Here is an 18,368-nt window from a genome sequence, read left to right as displayed (position 1 = left end):
GGGGGCAGCTTGAGGCTCTGTCTCAAAAAAAAAAAAAAAAAAAAGAAATAGTAGCTCATAAGGTAATTATCCAAGACTGTGATCTTATAAAGGAAAGGAAAAAGTTCTTCAGAGAAACCCAGGAAGTATATAATGCTAAACACCAAGGAAAGCTATGAAGCACTGAACAATTTACTGTTGGTTCACTTGTCGAGTTTATCTCCCTGAACGACACCAGGCATAATAAAACAGGGGAGAGGTCTTCACTCACAACCAAGATTTACATTAGTGGTTTTCAACCTTCCTAATGCCACAGACCTTTAGTACAGTTCCTGTGGCTGTGGGTTGCGCCCCACAGGTTGAGAACCTCTGATTTACATCAAGAGGTGGTTAAACACACACATAGACTGTATAAAATAACTATAATTACCTGATCACAGAGGGACTGCAAAATGGATGTGATATATTCAACACACTGTTGGCGAATGACACTGTCTCCAGGAGACCGCACCAAAGCTAAAAGATCCTGGAATATCTCTGCATATTTTTCATCACCTTTAATAGTTCCATTAATTAGATGCAAAATAGCTAATTTACAAGCTTTGTGTGAAGCCAGAGCATCAAGAAGAGCAAGCAACCTGGTGGTTTGGCTAGTGTATTGTTTTTCTTTATCTTCTGAAGTGCTGAAATAAAATCAACATATTTAGTAAACTAGTTCTTGATTTTAAGACATTGCTTATCTTATATTTATTTTTCAATACCTATCAGCTCACACAAATTTTGTATAAAGCATTTCACATCTTAAACATAATGAGAACTTCTCTGGCATCTTACAATTACTGAAAATTTTTATAAAGTCAGGTTTTTTCTTAAATCAGAATGCTTCTTTATAATTCACCTTCCAAAAACCCAAAAGCAAGACCTTCAAGGTATCTTGTGCATGAAACAGTGAAATCTAAAACTTTCTAATTAAAAATAATCTTCATATATACATATATGTGCATATTTATGTATGTGTGTATGTTTACATGTATATGTAGCACTGGTCATTCCAAACCTTAGTTTTCCAAATTGTAAATGAATAAAAAAGTATGTGTCAAAAATAACTTGAGGAAAAATTTTTAATGCAAAATGAAAATACCTTTGCAAGTCTTCTACAATCAAATCCAACACAGTTCTCATAATCAGAAGTGCAGTTGGTGAGGCAAGGTCACACAATTGAACACAAATACGCCGTAACATATGTTGAATGGGCTGGCAGGTTGTGCCAGAGAAAGAGCGAACTATTTCTTGGAGCAACTTTGCTTGAACATGAAGGTGCATGCTCCACAATTTTCGGGTGTTGAGTGCCACTGATATATCATGTGGCTCAATAACCTGTTAAAAAAGTATAATGTGTGTGTACGTAGATTTTTATATTTATTTATACTCACAAAAACTGTTCAGGAAGAACTGTTATGAAAAGAACATCTTTACTGCATGCTTAAAACATTTAATTTTCTATTATACAATTAAACATTTGCTTGAATTCAATGAGTCTAAAAGATCTTATCGTTCTCAGGTTAGCAGTCAGTTGAGTAGAGTCCATTGGTGAAGTAACCTAGTTATTGACAAATTCTAACACATGATAAAGGGAGGAAAGGGGATTTAAAATAACAGGAAAATGTAAATACAATTATACATAACAGCATAATAAAACTCACTTTAACAAAAATTTAAGTAAAATATTACCCTCATATTTCCTCAGTGACCAACTTGCTTCAGTTTTATCTCTCCCTCATCCAGTTATTTTATGTCTTTTTGGGGGGAAGGAGATGAGGGTTTGTTTTTGTTTTTTAACAAAATCACTGGCTTTTTAAAAAGTGTTACTGCAGTCATTTATAAGATGCATGTTATATGGAAGTGATACCTGAGTTGTTTGCATGGGCAATGGAAGAGGCAGCAGCTCTGAAAGAAGTATGAGTCCAGAAAAAAATCCTTCAGGAACCTTCAAGATTGAAGAAAGAACTTCTTTTAACATTAAAGACCAAGTATTATTGGCCAGAGTCTCTTCTGAAATTGTGAGTTTTTCATTAACTCCTTGTGTAAAAGTCAGTAAAATATCAATGATGTCATTCTGAATTTTCTGTTCATCACTATCCAAACGACCTGAGAGGGGGATAGAGCACAGGAGCATATGTAAAGTAACAAGTGCTGAAGGAACACGGATGTCCTTAAACTCAAAGGATCCACCTCTCAGGAGTTCCGTTAACATAGTTTTAAGAAGAGTGAGTGTGCAGCGAGCCATTGAAATAGTAGTAACTCTGTGAAGGGTAGTCCCCATGTTGACATGGAGCCTCCAAGGCTGAGTCAGAATACTGTTCAATTTTTGCAGAACTCGAATAAAGGTGTCCATTCCTTCAGCGGAAAAAAGCTGAATAACAGCAAGATTCCATTTCAGATCTTTCTGCTGACCTTTATGTAAGAGAAGAAAATACTAATTACTTACATGTTAATAATGGTTAAGAATTTTGAACAGTTAATAAATGATATTTATACTAGGCTTAAAGAACAGCAGTTTTTAAAGGTAGAGTAGCCACGCTACCTTCAACAGGAGGTGGTGGGCATGCCACATTACAGAGAACACGTAAGGCAGTGGTAAGGCCAACTCCTTCTGGGGTCATCAAGTTATCAATATTCTTTAAAAATAAAAATGAACAATAAGTTTTATTTCTTGGTACCCATCAGATAAACAGAAAAATCCAGACAAGGCATTAGTCAAAAATCAGAGCTTCTGATTAAGTACGTACAATATTTCATATTTGTTAAGCAAATTTAAAACATGAAAAAATCCTTAGAGCTAAGAAAGGTTATCAAGATTACTTAATCTTTGGCAGAGATTGCATTATATGTACTATTATTTGGCATATATGTACTTAATGTTGTACTATATATTATGTAAATAAAAAGAACAATTGTAATATAAGTACATTAAAAAGTACTGACTAAAACACAAGCAACAAACGGAAATGTATGAGAATCTCTATATTAAGAGTTTAAAATGGCTTCTTTCTATATACCCTTTTTATACATTTTCCTTCCCCACAATGAAGCAATGACTCCATATTTAAAAAGCCCTGTGGGTACTAAACCTCTTTCAAATCTGAGGAAGCAACAAAGAATATTTTTGGATTACATAACATACATTTTAAAAAAAAAAAAAAGCAAAGGACTCTAGTTATTATAACCAGCTGGGAAATTATTTAGAGGAAAAAAATACATTACCTATGTCTTTAGCACCTGTCTACGCTATGTTTTCTGGCAACAAACAGTTATGTTTAAATTTTTATAGCTTTCACAGACCAGCATTATAGATAGATAGGTTAAAAACTTGTAAGAAATAACATTAAAGAATGTTACTAGTCCAACTTCTGGCTGGGCCAGATGGTTCATACTTATAATCCTGGCAAGCTAAAGCAGGAGGATCCCTGGAGTCCAGGAGTTACAGACCAATCTGGGCAACACAGCCAGACCCTACCTCTTCAAAAAGTTTTAGAAATTAGCTAGGTGAGGTGGCATGTGCCAGTAGTCCAGTTATTAGAGAGACTGAGGTAGGAGGATCACTGAGCCCAGAAGTTGAAAGTTATAGTGAGCTATCATCTGGCTACTGCACTCCAGCCTGGGTAACACAGTGAGACCCTGTCTTCAAAAAAAATCAAAACAAAAAAAAAATTACTATTCCAACTTCTAAGCCTCAGTGTATAAAAAACTAATAAATAAAATTATTTTCTCTCATATATTTCCCACTTTAGATTATCTTTTCCTTTAATATTTTCCTTGCAATTCCACAAATCACATAAAGCAGCAGGAAGCCAAAGAATGAAGTTTCAGTCTTGGATCAACTGTTTATAGGCCATCTGAGGATGAGAACCACTTATAATAATCACAATTAGTGAGATAAAGATTTACATTAAAATTAAAACTCTTTCAAGCACAGCATATTATTCAATTTTCTACAACTAAATTTCTTACTGGTTAAAGACTTTAAGTCATCTGATTATTTATTGAGCATCTTGTTAATACTCACTCAACCATGCACAAGAACCCAGAATACATGACCATCTAACTTTACAGGATATTAATTGTACTTCTGCTAAATAAAAGAAAATATAGTGAAAAGTTCTAGATGTCATCTAAGACTCAGGGTAAGAACACAGAAGAACATGATGAAACCACAGGAAGTAGAAGTACTCATAGGAGAGATGGAATAAAAGACAAGGGCACGGAAATTAGTAAAGAAAAATCTGAAACAGAGTAAGCTGAAACAATACTGTTGTGTCAGAATAGCAACAGATTAAACAATGTACATAATTACTTTAGTAACACACACTGCAATTCTAAGACCAAGATGTTTATACATCTCCTGCTCTCTCTCACTCTCTCTCATACACTCTTTGTCACACATACACACAAGCACAAAGATTTCACCTACTAAATGAAAGAAAAAGGTCCATTTTGTCCAGCTCTAGCACAAAACATTTTATATATGCATGAGTGCCTTTAGCCCTTCTTCTTATGTTACACATTGCATCCACTAATGAGCAAACTATGAGCTCATCCTAGCACTCTGGGAGGCCAAGGCAGAAGGACTGTTTGAGCTCAGGAGATAAGAGATCAGCTTGAGCAAGAGAAATACTATATCTCTACTAAAAACAGAAAAATTAGCCAGGCATTGTGGGAGGTGTCTGTAGTCCCACCTACTCCAAAGGCTGAGGAAGAAGGCTCACTTGAACACAGGAATTTGAGGTTATTGTGAGGTAGACAGACATCACGGCACTCTAGACTGTCAACAGAATGAGACCCTTGTCTCAAAAAAAAGAAAGAAAGAAAGAAAGAAAGACCAAATTCCAAAACTAACAATGCAGTGATTTTTTTCATTATAAATTACTTGAACTGTATATGAATATTTTCTACTATTGAGTTTTATGGATTTCATGAATTTCAACTTTTATAAATTATTTCAACTGCAGGTATGACCACACAAATTAACAACATAGAGAACAAGCTCCCACTGCAATTATCTGGAAATGGCCCTAACAATTTTCACCTAAATATTTTGACTGAAATTCTTTTCCACCAATTAAAGCCTAACTGAAAAATTATGTTACATTATGACATCATTTATTTTATTTATTTATTTATTTATTTTTTGAGACAGTGTCTTACTATGTTGCCCTCGGTAGAGTGCTATGGCATCACAGCTCCCAGCAACCAAATTCTTCGGCTTATGCGATTCTCTTACCTCAGCCTCCCAAGTAGCTGGGACTATAGACACCCACCACAATGCCTGGCTATTTTTCAGTTGCAGTTGTCATTGATGTTTAGCTGGCCTGGGCCAGGTTCGAATCCTCCATCCTCAGTGCATGTGGTTGGTGCCATAACCACTGTGCTACAGGTGCCACTCATGACAGCATTTAACTTTAAAACATTTTTATAAACATCACCCAGATGGTAGCGATATTAACCCTATCAAAGGAAAAATATAGGACAGAACCTGGTAATGGATGTATGTTAATGCATACACATTACACATCTATCTACATCCATATACCATTCTGTATCTACAATGTCCAATAAATTAATCAAGGACATTTAATAACTTCTGAATTGCCTAAACAGGTGATTTAATGCAATATCACAATATACTACCACACAGTTTCATAAAAATCAAAAGCACTTTTTAAGTTTTACCTACCTGTTTAACATATTCAATTAAGTTTGGGATGCAGTTAATTTCAAATCTAAGATTTTTCAGAGGTTCAAGCCACTTGCCAAGTTCTTAAAAATAAAAAGAATAATTAATAAGATTTTAAAATAAAAGTTTTTATGACAAAGAAAGTAAAGGATTTTTTTCAAAGAAAAATGTTATCAGATTCATACTGATTTCAGCAACGTAAATTTCATACAGCAATGAACTTATGTCTAACTCTTTAAACAAGTTTCCAAATGAAATAGCCCTACTATATTTAAATGCTTAAATAGTCCATTTAATTCAAATGAATTTTTTTCAATAATCAATTTACAACATTAAAAACAGATTTAGGAGACAGCTAACAAACCAACATAACATAGGGTTTATTTATCTATTTTGCCACTGCCTCACCCTCCACCCCACCAAAAGTATAAACAAAATGTATTCATTTCTAATGGAATCACGCCTACAGGGAGACATCTTGCTGACTGCCTTTTCCCTTAATGTAAATTTTTAATTTTTGATTTCCTAATTTGCCTTTATAAAATTAAAAGTAATTTCTTTTTTTCTTTCTTTTTTTTTTTTTTTTTTTGAGACAGAGCCTCAAGCTGTCCCCCTGGGTAGAGTGCCGTGGCATTACAGCTCACAGCAACCTCCAACTCCTGCCTCCGCCTCCCAAGTAGCTGGGACCACAGGCACCCGCCACAACGCCTGGCCATTTTTTGGTTGCAGCCGTCGTTGTTTGGCGGGTCCAGGCTGGGGATTCGAACCCGCCACCTTAGGTGTACGTGGCTGGCGCCTTAGCCGGTTGAGCCACAGGCGCCAAGCCTAAAAGTAATTTCTATCATGTCCACAGAGTAACAGCAAACTTTTTTTCTTTTGAGACAGAGTCTTACTTTGTTGTCCTAGAGTGCCATGGAGTCATACTTCACAGCAACCTCAAACTCCTAGGTTCAAGCAATTGACTCTCATGCCTCAGTCTCCTAAGTAGCTGGGACTACTGGCACCCACCACAAGGCCTGGTTATTTTTAGTGGCAGGGTCTCACTCTTGCTCAGGTTGGTCTTGAATTTGTGAGCTCAGGCAATCCACCTGCCTCAGCTTCCTAAAGTGCTACTATTACAGGCATAAGCCACCAGGTCCGGCCAACGGCAAACTTTTTATTACAGACACTTCATAGGGAAGAGTAAAGGAAATGAAAAACAGTAATCATGTCTCCCCTTGCTTCTACACTCCCCTGTGAGTATAACAGCTGTGAACATTTGAGTATTTTTTCTATATACTTTTAAATTAACTCTTTCATATATACAGAATACATAGCATAGATAAACAATATTAACAATAATATTAAAACAAATAGCAACGGGCCAGGTGCAGTAGCTCACACCTGTAATCCTAGCATTTTGAGAGGCCAAGGCAGATGGACTGTCGCCTAAGCTCACAGGTTTGAGACTAGCCTGAGCCACAGCAAGACCTCGTCTCTAAAATAGAAAATAGGTGAGGGTTGTGGTATGCACCTGTAGTCCCAGCTGCTTATAAGGCTGAGGCAAAAGAATCACTTAAGCCCTTGAATTTGAGGTTGCTGTGAGCTATGACGTCAAAGCACTCTACCAAGGACAACAAAGTGACACTCTGTCTCAAAAAAAAAAATAGCAATGTGCCTATCACCTAGAAAGAAGTAGTAAAGCATTAACAATACTTTTGGGCTCAGCACCTGTGGCTCAAGTGGCTAAAGCACCAGCCACATACACCCCAAGGTGGCGGGTTCAAATCCAACCCAGGCCTGCCAAACAACAATGACAGCTGCAACCAAAAAATAGCCGGGCATTGTGGCGGGAGCCTGTGGTCCCAGCTACTTGGGAGGATGAGGCAGGAGACTCGCTTGCGCCCAGGAGTTGGAGGTTGCTGTGAGCTGTGATGCCATAGCACTCTACCCAGGGGGACAGCTTGAGGCTCCTGTCTCAAAAAAAAAAAAAAAAAAAATACTTTGAAGGTAGTGTGTACCCTCAATGCATACTTAAGGGAAAAAAATCTATTCTCAGGATGGGAAGTTGAGTTTACTACCTAACTTTTACTGGAGATGTAACAGGTAAAGCTTAGGATTAAAATGAAAAAAAGAGGCCACATGCTATTGTAAAGCATTGTTACAATATTTACTCAATATTAGTAAATTTTCTACTTGATAAAGCTAGAAAGCCAGAAGCCAAAATAAAATAATTAAAAAACTGTGATTAAATACCTTAAACTTTTCAAGACTGCCCACACAAGGGTTTGCCATAAACTTCATTCAATACACATTTATATATTAAAAAGATAATGGTTCAAATTTATTCTTTACTTTTGAGAAATGCAAACATGTGTTACTCCACAACAGATTTGTAAATTATACTTCAAACTCTGTTATACTTAGAAATATAGCGACAGCAAAATACAGAGGTAAAACTGTACCCAAAAATGAAGGTGTTTTTTTTTGTTTTTTTTTTTTTGAGACAGAGCCTCAAGCTGTCACCCTGGGTAGAATGCTGTGGCATCATAGGTCACAGCAACCTCCAACTCCTGGGCTCAAGCATGTCTCCTGCCTCAGCCTCCCAAGCAGCTGGGACCACAGGCGCCCACCACAACACCCGGCTATTTTTTGGTTGCAGCTGTCGTTGTTTGGCAGGCCTGGGCTGGATCTGAACCAGCCACCCTAGGTGTATGTGCCTGGAGCCTTAGCTACTTGAGCCACAGGCACCGAGCCAAAAATGAAGTTTTGAGTTTGTCTTGAAACTATTAAAACTACTCTTGCATTTTGATCAGAAACTTCAACTAATATACAATTTTCATGACTTTCCAGAAAAGGGTACTTTTGAACTTTTTTGTTTATATACTAAGATGCTTTATAAACCTTTAGTTTTATAAATTATATTCATAAAAGGTAATTTCAGGAAGTTAAAAATAAGAATATTACTAGATATATTACTAAGACATGATGAAGCACTAATTACAGATATTCAAAGGCTTTTTCCTTCACGTTACAAATGCTTAAAATAACTTGAGTACCATACCTTGCAATTTAGCATTATTTTCATCTGCTTTACAAAGCTTCAAGAGAGATGGTGCATGTTGTTCTAGCATTTGAACATCACTGGAAGACTGAACCACCACCAAAATAAGTATGCATGCATAATTATAAGCTACTGACTTCTTAGATTTGGAATCACTGAAACAAAATAAGGTTTGTAAGATTTGAGTGTGGAAAGTTAAATTCCAAAGTTAGTTAAGAAATAAGAAGAACAATGAAATATTAGCAAGTATACTTTGTTAGTCTCCTTTAAAATATTTCCAAATCTGGATAAATAGGAGCAAGTGTGATCATTTGCCTTCAATATTCTATCTTCCACTACAGAACTTTTATGATACAGCTAGGCACAGAAGCCACTATTACTTGCCTTTCATAGGCACCCCCCTGCAAATGATCTGTCACTCAAGAAGTTATACCAAGTCCCCATTGTGAAGAAAACTATCTGGATATCACTATTCAGTGTGACATGAGCCAGGAAGAGGCCAAGTCTCTCTTTTCATACATAAAATCTCTGCCCTCCACACACATTCTTCGTAACTATTACCATTCTCAATTCCTCCTAACTAGTCAAAGCAATTCAGAAACCAGAGTACCTGAATGGCTTTCAAGGCAAAACTAGAAGATAGCAACTCTCTTCACTACTCTCTTTTTTTCTGAAACACTGTCTCATTCTGTCACTCTGGGTAGAGTGCCCTGGTGTCATAGTTCACAACAAGGTCAAACTCTTGGGCTCAGTGATACTCTAGTCAGGGGTTCTCAAACTTTTTAAACAGGGGGCCAGTTCACTGTCCCTCAGACCATTGGAGGGCTGGACTGCAGGCCCTGGAAAGAGTCGGCTGCTAAACAGGACAGGCAGCAGGGGCAAAAACATCTGGCGGGCTGGATAAATGTCCTCAGGTGCCTGTATCACGCCCCACCCCAATAGTTTTTCTTTTTTTAGTACCGACAGGGTCTTGCTCTTGCTCAGGCTAGTCTCAAACTCCTAAGTTCAAGCAATCCACCTGCCTCAGCCTTCTCACTACTCTTAAGGTATATATATTCCTGTCTTAAAATTCCCCTCTGCAACAAAACAGCAAGAATACCACAGTTGGAATCTTTGCTAGCATCACAGGGAAACTGAAAACTGCTGCTAAAAGGTCCATTTCACTGCTTTACAGGTACATCTTATATGTTAGAAATTACTGTCATTCTAATCCTTAATTAACAAGTTATGTATTATATCAAAAATAATTTTTTTTTCTCCTCTCAAAGCAACACCTTCTTTTAAGAAACTAGCATATTAGTGATCTAGTTTTCTAACACAATAGGAAATTTAAGGAGTAAGTAGAAAATTACCCTAAGGCTTCTTTGGAATAGTACTCCATTAGAGTAATAAGACTTTGGAGATTTTTCTCCAGACTAAAAACATGGCCAACAGCTGATCTTCCCACAGGATTAAAAGTAATCAGATAAAGATTGTGAAGGGTTCCCAAGAGATCTGAATGGTCAGTTTCTTCACTGGCTGTACAACGCTGAAAATGGCTGAATAGTTCTGTAATACACTGCAACGTCTGTGTTGAGTCCTGTAGCCATAAGGCAAAAGCATCATCAATAACACCATCAGATGGAAGACCTTCTTCTTCATCTTGATCATAAAGATGACACAGAGCTCGTATCAACAAATTTGTTGCTTCATATTCCGACATAAAAAACAGAAGACCCTTTTGTGACTGTGCAAGAAACTTCAAAACATCTTTTGTGGCTTGCAGCACACCAGGGTGGGCACTTGTTATAGGAATTGACAGAAGCAAGGTAACCAACTCCAAGAAGTGATGACTGTGAAGATATCTGTGGACAAGTTAATGAATATATGTCAAGTCAGTGCAAAGCATTCTTCATTTTTTCAATATTCACTATACTGGAAACCACTAAAACTTTTTTTTTTTTTTTTAAGATAGAGTGTTGGGTGGCTCCTGTGGCTCAAAGGAGTAGGGTGCTGGCCCCATACCCCAGAGGTGGCAGGTTCAAACTGAGCCCCGGCCAAAAACCACCAAAAAACAAAACAAAACAGAGTGTCACTTGGTTACTCTCAGTAGAGTGCTATGGCATCATTGCTCACAGCAACCTCAAGATCCTCTTGCCTCAGCCTCCCAAGTAGCTGGGACAATCAGCACCCACCATAATGCCTATTTTTTTAGAGACAGGTCTCCCTCTGGCTCAGGCTGCTCTGAAACTCCTGAGCTCAAACAATCCACCCACCTTGGTCTCTGAGAGTGATAGAATTATAGAAGTGAGTCACCATGCCCTTCCTCCAGTAAAACTATTTAATGGCCATAATCCTTATCCTCAGTAATATATTGCTTTAACTGAAAACACAATGTGAGTAGCGAGTCTTTTTTCCACTAGACAAAATAAAAGTGAAAGTTCTATGAGGCTCTGTCCTAGCTAGTAGACAACAGATGTTCAACAAAAGTTGACAAGTTTTCTCTTTCCAGAGTTAGCCCTGACTTTAAATTCTGGGTCTTTTTTCTTTTTTTTTTTTTTTGAGACAGAGTCTCAAGCTGTCCCCCTGGGTAGAGTGCCGTGGCATTACAGCTCACAGCAACCTCCAACTCCTGGGCTCAAGCGAGTCTCTTGCCTCAGCCTCCCAAGTAGCTGGGACCACAGGCGCCCGCCACAACGCCCGGCAATTTTTTGGTTGCAGCCGTCGTTGTTTTGGCGGGTCCGGGCTGGGGATTCGAACCCGCCACCTTAGGTGTATGTGGCTGGCGCCTTAGCCGGTTGAGCTATAGGCGCCGAGCCAAATTCTGGGTCTTTTTTCCAAGCCACTTATCAAATGCTTCTTTTTCACCCTGGTCCTACTCTACCCATATGAATTAGTGTATTTAGAAAAAATACAGTGTATATACTATACTATAGTGTATAGTGTTTGTGGATTCAAACCAACTGTGGACTAAAAATATTTTTAAAAATCTATCTGACCTGGCTCAGTGCCTGTAACACAGTGGTTATGGCGCCAGCCACACGCACTGAGGGTGGAAGGTTTAAACCCAGTCAGGGCCAGCTAAACAAAAATGACAACTGCCATTAAAAAAAAAAAAAAAAAAAAAAGCCAGGCGTTATGCCGGGTGCCTGTAGTTAAGACTGTCTCAAACAAAGAAGGCACCCTATATGTATTGAACACATACAGACTTTTTTCTTTTTCCCTAAACAATACAGTGAAACAGAGTAGCGCCTATGGTTCAGTGGGTAGGCCCCATATACCGAAGGTGGCGGGTTCAAACACAGCCCCGCCAAACCGTAACAACAAAAAAAAATAGCCAGGTGTGATGCCATGGCACTCTACCAAGGGCGATAAAGTGAGACTGTCTCTTAAAAAAATAATAATGATAATTTAAAAAAACAAAAAGAATACAGTATAACACTATTTACACAGCATTTACACTGTACTAAATATAAGTAACCTAGAGACTATTTAAAGTATACAAGATGTGCATTTTTTTTTTTTTTGAGACAGAGCCTCAAGCTGTCCCCCTGGGTAGAGTGCAGTGACATCACAGCTCACGGCAACTTCCAACTCCTGGGCTCAAGCGAGTCTCCTGCCTCAACCTCCCAAGTAGCTGTGGCACCCGCCACAACGCCTGGCTATTTTTTGGTTGCAGCCGTCATTGTTGTTTGGTGGGCCCGGGCTGGATTTGAACCCGCCACCTTAGGTGTATGTGGCTGGCGCCTTAGCCACTTGAGCCACAGGTGCCGAGCCAGATGTGCAAATTATTGAGCCATTTTATATCAGGAACTTGAGCATTCTCTGATTTTGGCACCCAAAGGAGGTCCTAAAACCAATCCCAAATAGATACTGAGGAACAAATCTACTACAGAAAAATATCATATGCTCAGAATTACTCTAGTCAATCTGAATTAATATCTCTAGTAGGAAAAACTGTCAAACTATCAATGGTTAACATGTGCATACTTAATATTACCATGCATAGCACTCTTTTTATCAAATCCTAGAACTATTCTTTAGTATATGTAATCTTAGGGGGGAAAGAATGAACTTACCAACACTCTAAAATGGACATAAATGTAATTGGCAACTTTAGGCATTAGTTTTCTTATGTGTATAGATTTCTTTCCTTACCGATAGGCACTGCCAGATTTAAACATTTTTTCCTTTTCTTTTTTTAAAAAATGAGTTGGGAGGGAGGGGGAATCTCAATATGTTGCCCAGACCAGACTCCTGAGCTCAAGAAATCCTCTCACTTCAGCCTCCCTAAACTCTTCTAAAATCAACATTTTCAAAATGAAACTTAACCAAATTTTAAGGAAAAAAAAAAAAAACAGTACCTTTTCGAAAATTAAAAAAAATCAAAAAGACATTTCTTAACTACAAAAGAAGACCAACTTAATGTAAATTTGTCAATTTTGAGTTAGGATGAATATTGTAATTTTCTGAATACTAAAAAGGATAAAAATTATTCAAATTCTGACTCCCTCTCTTCATAATTTTAATCACTGTGAGTGGTCACATAATAGCTTCTGTAAGCACTTGTCAAAATACTACTAATAAGTGAATTAAGAAACAGAATTTATTTTTATCAAAAGTTAAAATTGCCTCTTCAATCCTGTTACTGCTAAACTCATGCTTCTACTTCATGATAATAAAACTTCACCCCAGTAACTACTTACTACAAAGCCAAACAAAAGACAAATTCCAGAATGTCTATGCTCTAAAACCATCCTTCACCACCTTATTGGAAAATAGTTAACCTAGCAGGCCTCAGACTGCTTATTCTTAGAGGCCTGCACCTGACATTTAGGAACTTGGACTTTTGGGAGAGTTCCCAAACACTGAACTGGTAAGAATGGCTCACTGTGCCTACAGTATTTTTGCAACAATATAGTTTTGAACATCTGCTTTTTTGCTAGAAATCTGGAATTCTGGTACTATAGACAGCGAGTAGCTATGTGGCTATCCCTAAATAAAAAGCCTGGGCACCAATTAGCTTGACATAAGTATGGCACGATGTATACATTTATCAAAATGTCACACTGTACCTCATAAAATTTATAGTTGTTGCTTGTCATTTAAAATAAAAATTTAGGTTCGGTGCCTGTAGCACAGTGGTTACGGTGCCAGCCACATGCACTGAGGCTTGCAGGTTCGAACCCGGCCTGGGCCAGCTAAACATTGACAACTGCAACAACAAAAAAAAAAACAGCCAGATGTTGTGGCAGGCACCTATAGTCCCAGCTATTGGGAGGCTGAGGCAAGAGTTTGAGGTTGCTATGAGCTGTGATCCCACAGCATTCTACTAAAGGTGACATAACGAGACTGTCTCAAAATAAATAAATAAATAAAAATAAAATAAAAAAGTAAAAGGGACACCAAATTTCTGAAGAACTTCCTCAACAGGCAATATTTCACACATGTCACAACTTGTCATTGGGGGAATTAGGCAGGCCCAGTGTGACTCCACTGAGAAGACTCTGGCAGCTTCTGACTAGTTTTGCCAGATTTTGTCCTACACCTTTTTTCTTTGTGAAATGTAACTACATGCTGAAACTTGTGAGTCCTCCGAGAGAATCTTAGTGATCTTATGGACACTGACACAAGACATTAGGACACTGGAGTCTTGCCATCAAATTAATCCTTCCAAAATGCAATTATTTCTGCTTTCAAAATTCACTTCTCCCTCCTCATTTTACCAGTTTCTATTAATAAAACAAGCTTCAATTGTTACCCAGGGTAGAAATCTCTTGCTCCTTTTCACTTTCTCTTATCTACTAGTACTATAATTAATTGCTCTTTCACAAACTCTCTCTATATTAGCACATTTGTTTTTCCATTCCTTGTGTCACTATTTTAGACCAAGTACTTAAAACCTAGTACCTAGAAACCTCAGACCACCTTACCTACCTAATAACTAATTTTTTTTCCATTGCAACGCATCTTACAATACAAAATCTTAGAAACTACTCTGATCATACTAAATCTGCTACTCCAAAATATTCAAGATCTTCCTGCATCCCCAAAATAAAATCCACATCCATTCAATGCCCGTTATTTCCTCTAGTCTGATATCCAAACCTACCTGCTCCAAATATGGAGAAAAAAACAACTATCAATTTTTAACACAAGTAGTTAGTATTATTATGCACAGCACTCTTTATCAAATCCTAGAGCTATTCTTTATATAGTCTTAGGGGGAAAAAGAACATATTCACCCAACACTGCAAAACGGACATAAATTTTACTGACAATTTTAGCCATCAGTTTCCTTGTATATATGAATTTCCTTCCTTACCATCCTTACCTTCTGAACCTTTCAAATGTATCTGACACAACAAACCATTCACTACTTCCTGAAACTTGGTTTCCATGGCATTATTCTCTCCAAGTTTTCATTTTGTCTTTCTATTCCTTCTAAGTATCCTGCCCACACTCCTACTCTGGCCATACCTTACACATTACTGCCCCACAAGATTCCACTGATCTCCTCCCACTATACAATCTGTGTAGGATGCCAGGATCTGGTCTCAAGCATTCACTTTGGGCCTCTTTCTTTCTCAGGGTTTTCCCCAAAGCCATTAAAGCATGCTCAAATGACAAACAGAACAGCTGAGAAGCATGGAAGAGTTAAATTTCCTGGTACATAACCTTCAGCCAAAGGGGAAAAGACCTGGTTGACAAATGCCCCACCCTGAGTCTTTCAGGAAAGGGTAAGTAAGAAATACATTTTAGCCAGTTCCTCAGAGGGTCCCAATAGTTAAGATGAGCCCTAGGTATCCACAATAATAACTTCAATAACAGTTCCTTTATTGGCTTTTCTCCTCTCCTTATTTTACTCTCTTCATGCATTTCTGCTTCCTAAGGTAACCCTTTCAAACAAAAACCCAACTCCCAAGACTTAGACTCAAGTTATCCCTTTAGGGAATTCAAACTAAAACAAGGTTTAATAGCTTCAGCTAAGACAGGAATTGATACGTACAGATTTTAGAGTGGACACTAACTCCACCTCCTGATAATGTACTGTGCTCCAAATTAAGGCAAAAACTAATCACAAAAATAAGTAATAAAATAATAAGAATGCTATTTTCCATTTTTAAAAATTTTTATTTATTTTTTTTTATTTCACGTTAAAGTGAGGGTACAAACAGCCAAGTCACAATATTTGGAAGCTATTTTCCATTTTAATGTTAGAAATTTATTTACAGGCACAATGTCAAAAAAGAAAGTCTCAAAAATTAAAACAAAATAAAAAGCCCAGGAGTTTGAGGCTGCTGCGAGCTAGGCTGACACCACAGCACTCTAGCCTAGGGCAATAGAGTGAGACTCTGTCTCAAATATAATAAAAAAAATAAAATAAAATAAACAAAGGAGTTCACACAGAAAGGCTCTTTTCCCATGTCGCCCCTCTGTATAACTTTCCCAGAAGCAACTCAGCAGTTCCTCATTTATTCTTGCTCATAGACATGCTTACAGAAGCATTATTGTTAATTATTACAATGTTTCACTTAAGTTCTCAATTATGCTTTAAGTACTAACACGATGTGGGCTCACCTACCATAACATACTTCTCAATCCCACTATTAAATATCTATATAGAAATATCAAGTACTCTCACATAGATATGCATTACCTACCTACAAACAGATAAAAAATAAAAGAAAGCACATAAAATTGTTTCCAGTGATTTGTGAAATATATTTCTCAAAAACCAAATATATCATACCTAAAGAGAACAGGGTATGGATCATCCCTCTCTGGAGGTCCAGTAATTCGTGCCATCGTTGGGAAAGACTTCACAGGGGGCTGGATCATTGTATGAGGTGCAGTCTCCATTAAATGAAAAACTTCTTCTAGGAGGTTAATAAGCTTTTCTATTTCCCCCTCACTTATATTTGAAGATTCCAAAAGATCCATATCCATAGAAGCTTCTACTTCATTTTCATATTCTGGGTTTGTTCTCTCAAGTCCAGCATCTGGGTCATGATCAGGTTCACTGTGGTTAGGAACAGATGATGTCTTCTCTGCTAAATGATCACCAAGTCTTTTAATCTCTGACAAGATTTCATAGAAATGGCATTTTTGGAGAATAGCCGAACCAGCAGTGACAACCCTTACAGTCTGATCTAAAAGTATGAGTTCCAGAAGTTTTTGATAGCCACTTTTTTCACCCTGCCTGCCTCTTAAAAAAGCTTCCATTCCTTCTGTCATACTAATGACACTGTCCAAAGCTTTAAAAGCATTTAACTTAAGAGAAGATGATACATGATCAGCAAATAGAAGTTCAAATAATCCACTAATCACGCCTGCTTGTAGCAATTCTGTGACTCCTTGAGTACCACATTCTGCTAGTGAGGACACTAATTTGGTCCCAGCTTTGAGCTGTCGAACATTTAAGGCAATGGGTTGGCGAAGGGCTACTTGTAAATTTAAAGCTTGCATAGTCCAGTCCACTAACTGGCCAAGGGAGTCTTGTTTTGTGTTTTTCAATTGCAAATAGCTTAATCCTTTTATTATTAAACTTGGAATTTCCTCCAAGGCTGTTACCCATCTTGCACCTCTTTCCTCCCGATACAAATCTAACAGTTCAGTTAATTTCACTGAGGCTTCTATTGCCCCTGAATTTTCTTTATCTGGACCTTGATCCTTCATTCTACTGATTTCAATTTCAAAAGTTGTCTTGTATGGACAGCTGAAGTATAACAGTGGTACAAGCTCCCTGTCATATGGATCATAAGTCATAGGAGGAACTGAAGCTAAATCTTCAGCAGTGTATTCAACATCAAAGTTTGGATACTTAAATGTTTCACGTTCTAAGTCTGCAATTCCATCTTCATCACTGGAAATTTGTTCATAGCCATCATCCCCTGAAAAATAGTTTGAATAATATTTGATTATTACATCATTGCTGTTTAATATATAACATCTGGTTAAACAAAAAAGTTTATTTAAAAAAAAGTTTATTTAATAGTATGGCAAACATTAAGAATAAATAATTTTCTCAATGAAAATCAATTTCCACCCCAACATCTTAATCATAATTACTAACATTTTATAATTCCTAATAGAATAGTTATGGACAAATTCCTTAAGCAAATGCTACCAAATCTGTTCAGCTTTATAACAAACTCTGTAACAGATATCTTTTTCTCACAGAAGCAAGATTAGAAATGCCTCAAAGTAACAAAAATACCTCCCTCAGGAGGGAAGAAATTAAGCTTGTCCTCTTGAGAAACTGTTGACTTTCCTTTGCTTAGCCTTCTTTTGACATTCCTTTGCTTAGCCTTAATAATATACACTAACATTGAAAACATAAAGGCCTACAGGGCTCACCAAGATAAGCCAGATGTTTTATATTAAATATTAAATAATCCAGCCTTATTCTCTCACCTTCTGTATCAAAATGTATTCTGCCTACCTTGAATTTAACTACTTTTTGCTGGTCAAATACAATAAATCTAAAAGGATCATTTAGTAATCTGGGAATAGGAGAAACTAAGAAAAGCCTCACTCAATGATCCAACCATTGTGTATTCTGTAAAAGGGCCTCTGTGGTTCTGAAATGACACTTGCTCTCTCATCCCTATTACAGAAAAAAGCCAAGGC

The 18,368-nt window shown here is 37.4% G+C and overlaps 1 protein-coding gene across 1 annotated transcript in view; it reads right to left on the bottom strand.

The window, feature by feature from the left end:
• The window catches only part of VIRMA (vir like m6A methyltransferase associated), a 91,258-nt gene that overhangs the window by 38,905 nt on the left and 33,985 nt on the right, over positions 1-18,368 (bottom strand). Inside the window, exons 6-13 of the mRNA XM_023518261.1 lie at positions 16,489-17,629; positions 10,109-10,600; positions 8,757-8,911; positions 5,714-5,796; positions 2,564-2,657; positions 1,889-2,433; positions 1,121-1,356; positions 410-662 (exon numbers count right to left, since the gene is read on the bottom strand). Of these exons, the coding sequence (XP_023374029.1) occupies positions 410-662; positions 1,121-1,356; positions 1,889-2,433; positions 2,564-2,657; positions 5,714-5,796; positions 8,757-8,911; positions 10,109-10,600; positions 16,489-17,629 (2,999 nt within the window). The remainder of the gene's footprint in view (positions 1-409; positions 663-1,120; positions 1,357-1,888; positions 2,434-2,563; positions 2,658-5,713; positions 5,797-8,756; positions 8,912-10,108; positions 10,601-16,488; positions 17,630-18,368) is intronic.

The sequence above is a fragment of the Otolemur garnettii genome, unplaced genomic scaffold (genome assembly GCF_000181295.1).
Source record: "Otolemur garnettii isolate 467f Iridium unplaced genomic scaffold, OtoGar3 scaffold00004, whole genome shotgun sequence".
Taxonomy (NCBI): Eukaryota; Metazoa; Chordata; class Mammalia; order Primates; family Galagidae; genus Otolemur; species Otolemur garnettii.
Note: the sequence above shows the minus strand (reverse complement) of the source record. Positions and strands in the feature narration are given on the sequence as shown.